At 45.3% G+C, this 13451-nt stretch overlaps 1 protein-coding gene across 3 annotated transcripts in view; it reads left to right on the top strand.

Moving 5' to 3' along the window:
• man1a2 (mannosidase, alpha, class 1A, member 2) overlaps positions 1 to 13451 on the top strand; it is a 288606-nt gene that overhangs the window by 93161 nt on the left and 181994 nt on the right. For all 3 annotated transcript variants that reach the window (XM_083639580.1, XM_083639579.1, XM_083639581.1), the window contains exon 5: positions 10912 to 11008. In XM_083639580.1, the coding sequence (XP_083495706.1) occupies positions 10912 to 11008 (97 nt within the window). The remainder of the gene's footprint in view (positions 1 to 10911; positions 11009 to 13451) is intronic.

Genomic DNA, 13451 nt, shown 5'->3' with positions numbered 1-13451 from the left:
CTTCAGCACATGATCCAAGGAACAGGCTTCCCTGTAAGAGGATGTCACCCTCACGCCTCTCTGAGGCCGTCTGCTCGCTAACTGATCAAGCAGGGAAACCATGTCTTCATGACTTGTAAGGCTTCCAACAGCTCAGTCCCCTGCAGGCAATGTCACGGTCAGCCTCCCCATCCCGCTCGCTCACACATGCAGAAGATTTCTTTTGAGAACAAAAGTCATATGAAAGCATGTGAGTGCTGTCTGTCTGTGCATTCAGCTTATGGAAGAAGCTGTCTGTGCATTCAGCTTATGGAAGAAGCTGTCTGTCTGTGCATTCAGCTTATGGAAGAAGCTGTCTGTCTGTGCATTCAGCTTATGGAAGAAGCTGTCTGTCTGTGCATTCAGCTTATGGAAGAAGCTGTCTGTCTGTGCATTCAGCTTATGGAAGAAGCTGTCTGTCTGTGCATTCAGCTTATGGAAGAAGCTGTCTGTCTGTGCATTCAGCTTATGGAAGAAGCTGTCTGTCTGTGCATTCAGCTTATGGAAGAAGCTGTCTGTCTGTGCATTCAGCTTATGGAAGAAGCTGTCTGTCTGTGCATTCAGCTTATGGAAGAAGGCACCGTGCCCTTGGCAGCGCTCACGAATTTCAATAGACCCTTTTCACCGTGGCCATTTTGTGTCCCAAAGGCAGGATAAACACAGGTGTACCAAAACATTAATTAGGGTTTCCAACTTCCAGTCCATTTTGGTGTTCCAGTGCTGGGGCCCTAATTAGTGAGTTGGTTGCGCCTGTGTTTATCCTGCCTTTTAGACACAAAATGGCATTTGTGAAAAGGGTCTGTTCCACGTCCCGTTTACACACAGTGGTGTACATTAGAATCTGTTGTAAGGCTCTGTCAAGACATTTGGCAATAATGGTGAATAATAATGAAGCCTGCCTTTTTCATCAAGCCCAGCGCCGCGTCGGAGACGTTGCTGCTTCTCACGCTGAGTGGATGGAGAGAGGGAAGGAGGGCAAGAGAGGTTTCTTTTAATCTTCTCCAGTCTCAGACCTCAATAACACAGTGCCACTCCCGGGCTGTGCTACTCCCGGGCCGGCGGTCCATTCACTAACACAGTGCCACTCCCGGGCCGGCAGTCCATTCCAAAGCCAGGTCCATCATATCATGTGGCATGATGATATAAACACTGGGCCACACTGAAATGAGCAGAGAGCCGTAGAAGGAGAGAACGGGTCCTCAATCCTCTCACGGCACTGAATGAGACAAGGCATGATTTAGTAAGTTGTCCTGTGTTTCTGAGACACAGATACCACATAATGGTTGCGTGTATGTGTGGGTGGGGAATGGGGGCGTGTAGTGGGTGGTGGATGGGACAGATTGAGATAGCTGTACTGAGAGGAGAAGATAGGAGGTACCAAGCCAAAGACTCCCTGACCTTAGCATGACAGCCCAATAGAGCCATGTGATCGTGTCCCAAGCAATTTCAATCCAACACTTTGATTGGTTGGAATCTTGGTGAAACAGGCAAGCCAGCCAAAGCAAACATTTAATGGTGTGCGAATTGCCTCAGATAATGATGATCTTGTTGGGTATTTTAGTTGTGTGTATATCTAAGTAGGCAATATTGTGCCTGCATTTCCGTTGACATTTCATTTAGAGACCTCACTGTCCTTATTTCTGTTCACTGTCTTCATTTCTTTGTAGTATTTTTCTTTTTCTTTTTACTATTGAGTCTTAATATAATGAGGCCAGCATTGCACTTGATGGCTGTGCCTCTCTCTCTATTCACTTTGTGTCAGCAGCACAGACAAATCACCACCAGAAGAGCCTCTGATTGTGGCGCAGAATGACTTTTGGTCGTTAAAGGAGGACTTACCCCCTAGATATGTATTAGAACAGTGATTTGAAAATACCTATGGAAAAAACCAAGAAATGACATATGCTCTTGTCTATACTAGGCTCTTTGACTGTGTTCAAGTCCAGATTTTTTTTCGGAAATCGACGCCATTACAGTTTGCCTACTGCCTCAAAAATAATTTATTTGAGAGGGGCAATATCTTTATAAATATCAACAATTAGCCAACGCTGGTGGCCTGTTTGGAAACAGCTTTGCTCAAAATGGTTTTAAGTTATATCAATTTGGTAATTCAGTGGCGAACTAGAAATTTAATTATTTTTCTGCATGTATCTCTATGGAAACTACTCAAACTACGTTACGAGAGCAAAGTGACGTGGGCTCGTTACAGCAGCACACCGCACAATACGACAAACCCCCCGTTCTGGGGTAACACAATGCGAGATTTCTCTATGTCATTCCCTCGTCCAAGTTGCCATATAGTCCCTTTTTCATTTTAGTTTGGGGGCTTTTCGTGATTCTTGTTAAAAGTTGTGCAAAAGTTTTCCTCTCAGCGCAGTGCAGGCTGCCTGCGCCTCCTCCCTCCTGCCAGACCCCGGCTGGCGAAACAGCCTGCTGCATGCATGGGGCGTTCTGTAACCTCACGGAGCAACAAACAAACACAGACAGAAATAGCTGTTGTGCGATTTTTCTGCTCAATACAGGATGAGATTGGGTACAGGATTTTGAAGCTCAATGTGGGTAGTTTGAAGCCCAATTTGGGCCGTTTGAAGCTCAATTTGGGTCGTTTGAAGCCCAATTTGGGCCGTTTGAAGCCCAATTTGGGCGAAGTCCAATTTTACAATGAGATGCACCCACTTTAACCCTGAAGTGTAATTATTACTTCAGACTAACTAATAAAGTAATAAAACCACTAGTAAACCAGTAGGCAGCGCCTGGCCTGCTGTTCAGTGAGTGGCCTGACTGCCGGCACAATTTTTATTTTTTATTTTTTTTTGCTTTTGCGATTATCGATTCTGGAATAAAAGATCGATTCAAAAAATCGTGACATTAAAAATCGCGATACTTAAGTGAATCGATTTTTTCTCCCACCCCTACAATTCGGTATTCTGTTTGGAAACGAAGGTGCAATATTGACTTTTTTCTTTTTTTACTAAAACTTACTAGTCTAAACTAGTATCAGAACAGAGGTGCCAATATAGGAGAAAAATGTCCAGTGCCTCTCCGCCCCTCCAGCCAGTGCAGAAAAGATGATGAATCATGCAGAGGAACGGGCTGTGTGTGTCTGTCTTTGTTACTTTGTAGCATTGAACAGACACTCTGTCCTGCACCACAAGCTACTGGTCGTCATCCTGCTCCACACACACTCCCAGATGTAGTCGTCATCCTGCTCCACACACACTCTCAGATGTAGTCCTTTACAACGGCTGCCACTGTAACTGACAAGAGGACAGACTTCCACCAACTCGGCAAGAGGACCAGTGGAGTGAGAAATACAGGCCAGTGGAGCACAAAATGAACAAGCTTTAACATGATGTGGCAGGAAAGTGCTTATTAATCAGCCTAGCTGCAGACGTCTCTTTATATTGGATTGATTTTAAACAGAGGCACGACTCAAGTCCACTTCTTGTATGAGATTGGATGCAATGATGGGTGCACACCTTAGACTGTAATAATAATTAAAGAAAAAAAGCTATGGATGTGACGTCACCCATAGCTTTCTGAAGGGCCGTTTTGAAGCGTAAACGATTAGGTTCACGGTGCCGAGTTGACATTTGTAGGAGCCAGCCAACACCGCTAAAGTGATTATTTTGAAAAAGGATTGACTTTATATTTTACGAAGAGGATAAAGAGTTAGGAGCTGCATGGCGTTGAGTCAGGTTCGGAGTGTTTTGGGAGCCGACGTTCAGAGGATATTAGAGGAACTGCCGGCCGCCTGCTGCCAGTTCTTACTGGCTCCAAACTTCACCCGTGAGGATTTGTCCGCTTGGTGCAGACAGTCTGGTGGGGGTTGAGTTCTGCATGTGGGGGTTTTGGTAGGAGAGAAGTTCAGACTCCGGTGTGTTTGGAGTTTTCTGACATTTCAACCCTGCTTCCAAGAGCTACGGAGCATTAACCTATTTCCAGGAGAAATGTTTCCCAGCAGGGTGGAAACACCTCTGAGGCAGTCATTTACCGCTATACAGGACCTTGTGAAGTGGTTGTGTCTTTTGGGTCACCGCCTATGTCGACACATGACTTCAGACTTTGAAGAAAGGGGTGGGGAGGGTGAGAGTGGGTCTGTCGTTGGGATTTTCAAGTGACCATCTTGTATCATGGATGTTTAGTTGAAATAGGCCCACAACATGTCCAGAAGTCTTAGACCATTAACAGACACTAACACTCTGAAACCAATACAAATGAAGATATTCTACACTGCAAAAGAGATCCATATTAACAAGTCGTTTAGTCTAGTACTGAATCTTATAGCAATCAAAAATGGCCTGCGATAATTTCACTTATGTTTAAAGCAACATTTTCTGGATACAAGCAACGTTGTCTATAGATACAGATATTGACACATGTTCGGAAACAATTAAATGATCGCAAAATGTTTCACTTATTTTAAGAAAATGTTAATGTCAGTGTTACTATTTGATAGTAACATTGTTACTATTTGATAGTAACATTGAAGATAAGAAAGTAAACTTGCTATCAGCCTGAAACCCAACCTTGCTAGCTTTGTCTAGAAGTTTATAAATATGTGTATAGGCTGATTGACTCATGAGAATGGTTTAAGACCCTGTAATTATGCAATTATGGTAATGAAAGTCTCTTTAAATGACAATGTTTGTCCCAATGCTGAGTCTATAGCTGGAACAGTACCGTATATTATTATTAATAATATACTGTTTATTTACACATTGGATAGCCGGTCCAATGCCGGCTGTATGTTGCTGTGCTGATGTGCTATTTTTGGTGTTTTCTCCACTTAATGTGATGTATGAACAGGCTCTGTGCTCTCATCACCTCTGTGAAATGTGTCAGATTGTTAACTCATTCATGGCCAGTTTAGGACTGCCAATATTTAGCACAGGCCAAAGATTTTCATAATTGTTGGTCATCTTTCAAGACCCACAGTAAATTATCTATTAGCACCAAAGTGATTTGCAATACCTCAAAATGAAGATGTACGTCTCTGGGTTCACCAGGGAAAAAAAAGTGAGCTTTTAGCATGTTCTGTACTCTACTTATAGCCATTTATATACACCCTGTTTTCACCAAAAAGGTCTCTCTGAGAAGATAAATTGCAGAAAATGGCATTTTTCTAAATCACACAATCTCAGGCAGAACTCGCTCTCAATTCTTTTATTTTGAACTGTATTGACATCAGACATGTAAATATTATTCGTTATGACACAAATGAAAAAAAAATATATATATATATATATATATATATACATGATGTGCTTTTTTTACATTCAACAATACAGTTTACTCAGTGTGAGTGAGTGTGATCATAGAATAGAATGCAGAGATCAGTGTAGTCTCTCACACACACACACACACACACACACACACTCCTTACCGCGATATCATCCGGGTCCTGTCGCATTGAAATCCAGTCTTCCTCGCCCTCGACAGGAAAGTGGCCGTGCTGCTTCGCTCTGTGTGAAAGCCATTTCTGTGGCGAGGCTGCTGTTCTCCTCCAACTCACACAGTTGTGACTCCGTCTCGTCTCTTTCGGGCTGGGACACAGGAACGGGGTCGAGGGACCAGGATCGATCATGTTGATCACGGGTTTGACTACCGCGAACGATCGATGTCCGCTGCCCTGCAACAAGCCGATCAGCTCGTGCAGCGCGCCGAGGGGCGTTTCTCCTCTCTGCACAACTTCACAAGGAAGCACGTTTCTCTGTTTTCTGTTTTTCCTCCTGCTCATTTCAAAACAACAGCTGCGGTATGTGTTTGATCGCGTGTTGTCGGTTTTGTCTTTGTGGCTAGGGACCTGATACCATGTCACAGGCTGGGGAAGTGTTTGAACTACGCGCTGTACTAATAAAAACAAAAACACGTCATTGGCGGGGAGGGCTATTTCTGATAACACGTCAAAGACGTCTTTGGCGGTGAATGAGTTAAGGTAACACATGGATAGCAAGCCATGTTGCCTGTATCTCCAAGTGCTGAAAGGAAATGCATGATTAAAGTGAATTCACATACGTATGTGTAGGATTCCAGGTAGGAGTAGACAGACAATCTTACCAGCCAATCCAGCATTACCAGCGTTTGGTTGGTGGTCATTTCCCACCCTGCATTCATGGAAAAGTTTGATATAGATTTTGCATGTATGAATGCCAGGCATAAAAAGCTGTAAAAGTGTGCAAGTAACCACACCCAGGGTAAGTTTACAGGAATATTAACACATTTCCAGCTTCATTTTCTGAAAATTAGAACCATAGTTTTCTGTTCTCTAGCTTTTCATGAGTGCAAATATAGATTTGTAGGAACAGCTTGTCTGACTTGAACTATTTCTATGCCATTGATACCAGAATACGGTCCTGTGCCACCGCCTTTGAGTTAGACTTGGTTAAGAGAGTGAAGAATGTGTGGATCTCTTGGCAGTTCTCAACCAAAGCCTGCCAAAACCTCCCTCTGCCTTTTCAAAAGTGCCATAAATAAAAATACGATTTAAAAGATGAGTAAAAAATAAAACATGCAACACACCAACTTTTGTGTCAGGGGAGACATTGATTGGCAGATGTCCCTTGTCATGGAGGTGGAGCTGATGTAGAGACAGGCGGTGTCTTGAACACCTGACCCAACACATCCAGTGACGAGGCAAATCGATCCCATATAGAGGAAATCCCATATAGAACAATGGCCAAAAAAGTAGTTGGCTTAATTTAAGGTCAACAGGGTGGCCTAGTGAGCAGAGAGGCCTTCTTTCGTTTCGACCGGAAAGCCCGGCATCATTCCCTCAAGTGCTGAAGTGTCCTTTGGCAAAGCACTGAAGCCCGACCGCTTCCAGGGACGCTATCCTGTCGCTCTACGGACGAGTGAAAGATTCATTTCCTCGAGTTCGGTGATGACAAAAAAGGTTGGGTGTGGCCATTAGGTTTGTCTACACTGCACCTTTTGCAGATAACCAACCGTCATTGATTGTAGAGGTTCTATTCAGTTTAAAAAAAATCAAGTAAGTACTGTAAAACGCTGAACGTGGCTGGGGAATTTTGAAATGAGCCAGCCACTTTGGCCAGAATTGTTTGTTTCCCTCCCTATTGGCTTTCAGTACGCTACGATGGCAAGTGCTATCTGTCAGAAGAATCAATCAGTGAATTTTGGGGCTTAATGTCCAATTAGTATTCCAAGGTCCTTTCAATGAGCAGTTTGTCACCATTGTCAAGTACCCTGCACCATCGCACTTGTCCTTGGCATATGGGCCAATCAAAATTTGATGAAGCATCCAATCAACACGGATCAAAGGGAGCCAGCCAACGCGTAAGTGTCCATGTCACGGCGTGTGTTAATTTGATTTATAATCCTGTGTGTGCGCGCAGTGCGTCATGGAAAGCCGCGAGGCCAAAGCACAATGAAACGCCAGGCCCTCGTCTTTATTAGCTTGGCTGCCTGCCGGCTGCAGGGAGGAGGATCTGGACTCTCATCCCCACATGGCAGTCTAGAGAGACAGACGGGCAGACAGCCTGGCATGGACTTAGTAGGTTGGTTGGTAGGAAAGTAGAACAAGCTGCTCGGTGTGTAGATGGTCACCAAACTACTGCCTGGTACATTGATGTACAGTGTACCATCCTTGAGTTGGTTGATGCTTGTTTGACCATTACCGTACTACCTGATGTACGAGTGCACACACTTCATCATGTCTGTTCTATGGGGCTCTAAGGGCTCTGCGTCACCTAAACCCTGCACACCGTAACTCCTCTAAGCAGTGCACATTGCAAAGAGCATTCCACGTGAATGAAGAAACCTGAGCACTTAATACATTAAAACAATACCTCCCAGCCTTGGTTCTTCATGAGAGCAAGGAACGACACTCATGAAAACCTCATTATGGAGGAACATGGAAAGAAACCTTGGGGAAGGGCTTTGCAGAAAGGGCTCCCCCTTTCTGTGTGGAGTTTGCATGTTCTCCCTGTACCCCCCAGGGGGTTCCTCCGTACATAACCCCCCACTAAAAACATGCAGAAGATCGTCATCCGACCAGTGACGACAACATCTGAAGTTGGTCCCCAGGCGCTGGAAAGAAAAAGCGACCACTGCTCCTGGCCTGCCCCCTGGAGGAAAGGACAAGCCTGGATGGGTCAAATGCAGAGGACATATTTCACCGGCCACCGTCGGCATGAGTGTGTGTTGTGGCCGCATGCATGTGTTGTAGTGTTCGTGTGACAATAAAAGACGGGCTTCCGTCTGAAATCGTGTTTCCAAGATGGTCTGACCTGCAATGGCTGCTCAGAGTATAGGTTGAGGCGATGTCTCGTCATAGACGCCGGGTTAGCTGGCTCAGCCTGGCTGGGGGCGTGGTCAGGTGGGGTAAATCCATTCTATCCATTCAGCAAAGTTAGAATTTAGCTGCTAGCCCAGCCCAGGCAGACACGATCGGGGATTTGACCACCGCAGTAAACGCACATCTGAGCAGACATCTTGTGTTTTGCTCTAGAATCCCCAAACCTGTAGTTTAGAGCTGCAGCACCGTCCTTTGGTGAGTCAGCCCATTGAGATATATGGGCGGTTTTACCCCACTCGCCCGCCAGCCGTATAACATTTGGTGGGCGTTCCCACACATGCCGACTGTCTCTATGCGCACAAAGATTCGGTATTAAACTGAAATGGAACACAAACAAAATACACAGAATAATCAAAGATTAGAAGACAGACAGGCAGGTAGACAAGCTGGAATAGGCATACAGGCAGATAGACAGACAGACAGGCAGGCAGTTAGACAGACAGACAGGCAGTTAGACAGGCTGGAATAGGCATAAATGCAGATAGACAGACATGCAGGCAGTTAGACAGGCTGGAATAGGCATACAGGCAGATAGACAGACAGGCAGGTAGACAAGCTGGAATAGGCATACAGGCAGATAGACAGACAGACAGGCAGTTAGACAGACAGACAGGCAGTTAGACAGGCTGGAATAGACAGACAGGTAGGGATAGACAGACTGCCTCAGGAGGAATAGACAGATAGGAAAGGTTACCAGACAGACAGACAGAAAGAAATCAACATAACCAGACAGAGCCAAGCAGAATGACTGACACAAGCACATAGACAGGAAAAGTACTTTTGTGAGTTTGGCGTTGCCTTTACTCAGGAGTGAGGGCTGTGGAAGAAACAGGTTATAAATTGAAAGAGGGCAGCAGTGCTTCTTGGGTAAAAGCTGGTGCTTTCTCTCTCCCCGGGCGTGTCATCTTCTCTGTTTGCCCTGAAGCACCTCTTCTCAGCTTCAGACAGCCTCCATGGCAGGGCTCACCTCGCAATCTTTCATCGTCTCCTCCCTCCTCGAGCCCATCTCTCGCAGCCTCCCGTCAAAGGTCATGTGACACAGCCCTGTTTCTTTTCGCTGTCTGCTAGACACATAGGTCAAAGGTCATGTGACACAGCCCTGTTTCTTTTCTCTGTCTGCTAGACACATAGGTCAAAGGTCATGTGATACAGCCCTGTTCCTAGACACATAGCTAGAGATGCAAGGAGAGGGAAAAGAAAAGATGATGCTAAAGGGAGACAAAGTGAAAACTTCAAATGCATCCTCAGTGGATGTTTTGCGTTGTCTTGTGCAGAGTCGTGCCTTTTGGAATCACACACAGCCAAGGAGAGGGACACAGCGTAGGAGAGGGACACAGCGTAGGAGAGAGACACAGCGTAGGAGAGAGACACAGCGTAGGAGAGGGACACAGCGTAGGAGAGGGACACAGCGTAGGAGAGGGACACAGCGTAGGAGAGAGACACAGCGTAGGAGAGGGACACAGCGTAGGAGAGGGACACAGCGTAGGAGAGGGACGGATCAAATGTAAAAACTAAAACTGTCAAATGTTTTTGTCATAGACCTTTTATCAAGCAAACAATTTGTTAGGATGAGAAGCCATTTTAAAATGGGGAGTGGCTGAAAGGCAGCAGCCAATCAGAACCCCCTTGTGCAGAATGTAGACATGAACATCAATTAACTACAGATGTGTTACATACATTTTTTTAATAGAGTTCTACATGATAAATACAACAAGGCTCATAAATATAAGAAAATACAATAATTAGAAAAGTTAGAAGAATAACATCGGTCTATATACATACACCAAAAATCGTATAAAGACTGCATTCATAAGAAAACAGATCTCACAGGTTTAAGAGGTAAATGCAGCACACCAATACATACAATAATCAGGTTACATTAGTGAATATGAACAAAACAATGCAGTACTGTCCTATGAACAAGACAATGAATTACATTTTCTGCTATGTTTTTTGAGTGTTGCTGTTTGCTTGCAGTTCTGTTATTCTGTATTTGGGCTCAGGTGATGTGAAATACTAGAGGCAAGAGGCGTCTCGTTTCACAAGAAATCTATTCATTGATGAATGTTGAAAGTATGGATGAATTGAAGGATTACAAACTTCAAGGAAGCAAGCAAAGCAAAATAAAGGTGTTTTATCAGGCTTGGCAATCACCAACAGCCAAGTGCCGGTTAATTAAACTTGTAGTTGTACGTCTCTCTACTCCACCTGGGAGGGCTTGACAATTCTGGCTGAAATGATTATTGTGATTGTTTGGCAGGATCTTGTGATCACGAGGCTCATTTATTAGTCTTCAAGCAGTGTGACGAGCCAGCACATCCTCCAACACACAGAAAGTGTGACGAGCCAGCACATCCTCCAACACACAGAAAGTGTGACGAGCCAGCACATCCTCCAACACACAGAAAGTGGGGGTGCTCCCAAGCTTAGTTGGCTGGCGAGTTTTGGGATATTTCTTTCCAGCTCGTTTTCTGGCTGAGCCAAAAGGGCAGTTACATGCTCTTCTAATGTGCTGTCTTGTTGTTTCAGATGATGAAGCATGCGTGCTCTTCTAATGTGCTGTCTTGTTGTTTCAGATGATGAAGCATGCGTGGGACAGCTACAGACAGTACGGCTGGGGCCACAACGAGCTCAAGCCCCTCGCCAAGAAAGGACATTCGACCAATATCTTCGGTAAGCCAGACAAAGCCCTTCTCCAGGCCCGGCCCAGCCCGGCCCGCTGCTGGCTGTGCCCGCTGGCTGCTTGTTCACATGGTTGTAAATCGTATACGGAAGCATGCATGAATACACACACACACACACACACACGCACGAATACACACACGTACGCACGCACACACACACACACACACACACACACACACACACACACACACACACACACACACACACTGATGCATGCACGTATACACACACAAACGGATGCATGCACGAATACACTCACTCACACATACACACACACACACACACACGGATGCATGCACGAATACACACACACACACGGATGTATGCACGAATACACACACACACACACATACACACTGATGCATGCATGAATACACACACACACAGATGCATGCACGAATACACACACACACATACACTGATGCATGCACAAATACACACACACACAGATGCATGCACGAATACACACACACATACACTGATGCATGCACGAATACACACACACACACACACACAGATGCATGCACGAATACACACACACACACACACACACACACACACACACACACACATAGACACTGATGCATGCACGAATACACACACACAGATATGCATGCACGAATATACACACACACACACGCACGGATGCACGGATGCATGCACGACTACACACACACACACACACACACACACAATGTATTTTTCTCTCAGTATGTCCTTTGGACAGGGTTAGGTAGTAACACCTCCAGCAGGGTGTGTATCAGGACAGCTTGAGGCCTGTTTAGGAGAGCACAGAAGCACGAGGCCACCAAAGCTCCCAACAGAACACAACAGAATAAGAGTAAAGACATCAAATCTAACACACAAAGGGAATTATGCATGGACCAACATGTTACACAAATCCAAACCGTCTTATATTTAGATTCTGTAAAGTAGCCACCCTTTGGCTTGATGGAAAGGCAGAGGCTTTGGAAAGACATTCATACATAAGATAACTACAGTATGTCTGTCGCCCTACTCTTTGTGGTGTGTCCCGCACCGTTGGCACTAATGTCGGCGGCTTTTTCGGCCATTCCTACCTGTTGACGTCTGCATCGGGCCGTCTGTGAGAGAAAACACTCTGATTGGCTGGTCAGCTGGTTAAGGTGAAACAGTGCAGGAGAATAGAGGGCACGCACAAATGTGCTTCTAATTTTTCAACTTCATCATGGGATAATTCCAGTGCACAAATATTTTCACAACAACAACATTGCCTTCAGGAAAGCTCTTTGAGTCCATGTACAGTAGTGCACTTTCTCCTGATTTTTCACCCCCGCATCTTCCTTTCTTCTTCCACAAGCAAAAGACCAGGCGAAGGCTGAACACGCCAGTTCCATTTGCAACTTTTTATCATCCATATTGTTGATTAGAAGTAGCTATATACTGTAGAGTACTGCAGCAATGAGTCCGGTTCGTAGGGGGAAAAGTGAATGGGATTTTATTTTGGTTAAATGCATGAAATAAGGTTTGTGGTTAACAAAAGTTTATGAAACAGCTAAGTTTGTGTTCTAACCCAAGATAACCTTCAGAAACAAGGACCACTTTTATGACTTTTGAAGCATGAATGTGTTTTTTTTAAACGCGATTTTCAGAAACGCTGTTTCATAAACTTTTGTTAACCACAGACCTTGTTTCATGCATTTAACCTGAAATCCCGATACTAAAATCCCATTCACTTTTCCCCTTACGAACCAGCATGGCGGTGATTTCTGGGTACGCCTACAAAAATACGTCATCCCTGCAGTGCGGTACTCTATTAGGAAACCATTGAAGATGTGAGTGAGAGTGGTGTGAAAATGGTTGTTTCATGTATCTGCTTTGTATATCCGCAGTGTAGGTCTCACGCAGGCGCAGAACGTATGTGCAAGTTGACTGTCGGCTGTAGTCTTTGCTGTGTGTTCAAATGCACCTTCATGGCCCCGGCCCCCGACACAGGCGGCGTGAGGTGACGCAACAGTCGGCCTTCGTTGCCGTTAGTTGTTTGCTGTGGGCCTGATGTGTCTGAGCTCTCAGGTCATGAAAAACATTCCATCAGGTGTGTCCAGACGTCTGACTGGCAGTGTATCCACATTCCTCAAGTGGAATAAATGCGTCTTAATGACGTCTGAGTGAAAAGCTGCTGGCAGAGGGTTCAGTCATGAGGAAGACCTGCTGGTAGAGAGGGAGACCTGCTGGTAGAGAGGGAGACCTGCTGGTAGAGAGGGAGACCTGCTGGTAGAGAGGGAGACCTGCTGGTAGAGAGGGAGACCTGCTGTTAGAGAGGGAGACCTGCTGTTAGAGAGGGAGACCCTCTGGTAGAGAGGGAGACCTGCTGGTAGAGAGGGAGACCTGCTGTTAGAGAGGGAGACCTGCTGGTAGAGAGGGAGACCTGCTGTTAGAGAGGGAGACCTGC

Source organism: Poromitra crassiceps (assembly GCF_964638095.1).
Source record: "Poromitra crassiceps genome assembly, chromosome: 6".
In the NCBI taxonomy this organism is placed as follows: Eukaryota; Metazoa; Chordata; class Actinopteri; order Beryciformes; family Melamphaidae; genus Poromitra; species Poromitra crassiceps.
Note: the sequence above shows the minus strand (reverse complement) of the source record. Positions and strands in the feature narration are given on the sequence as shown.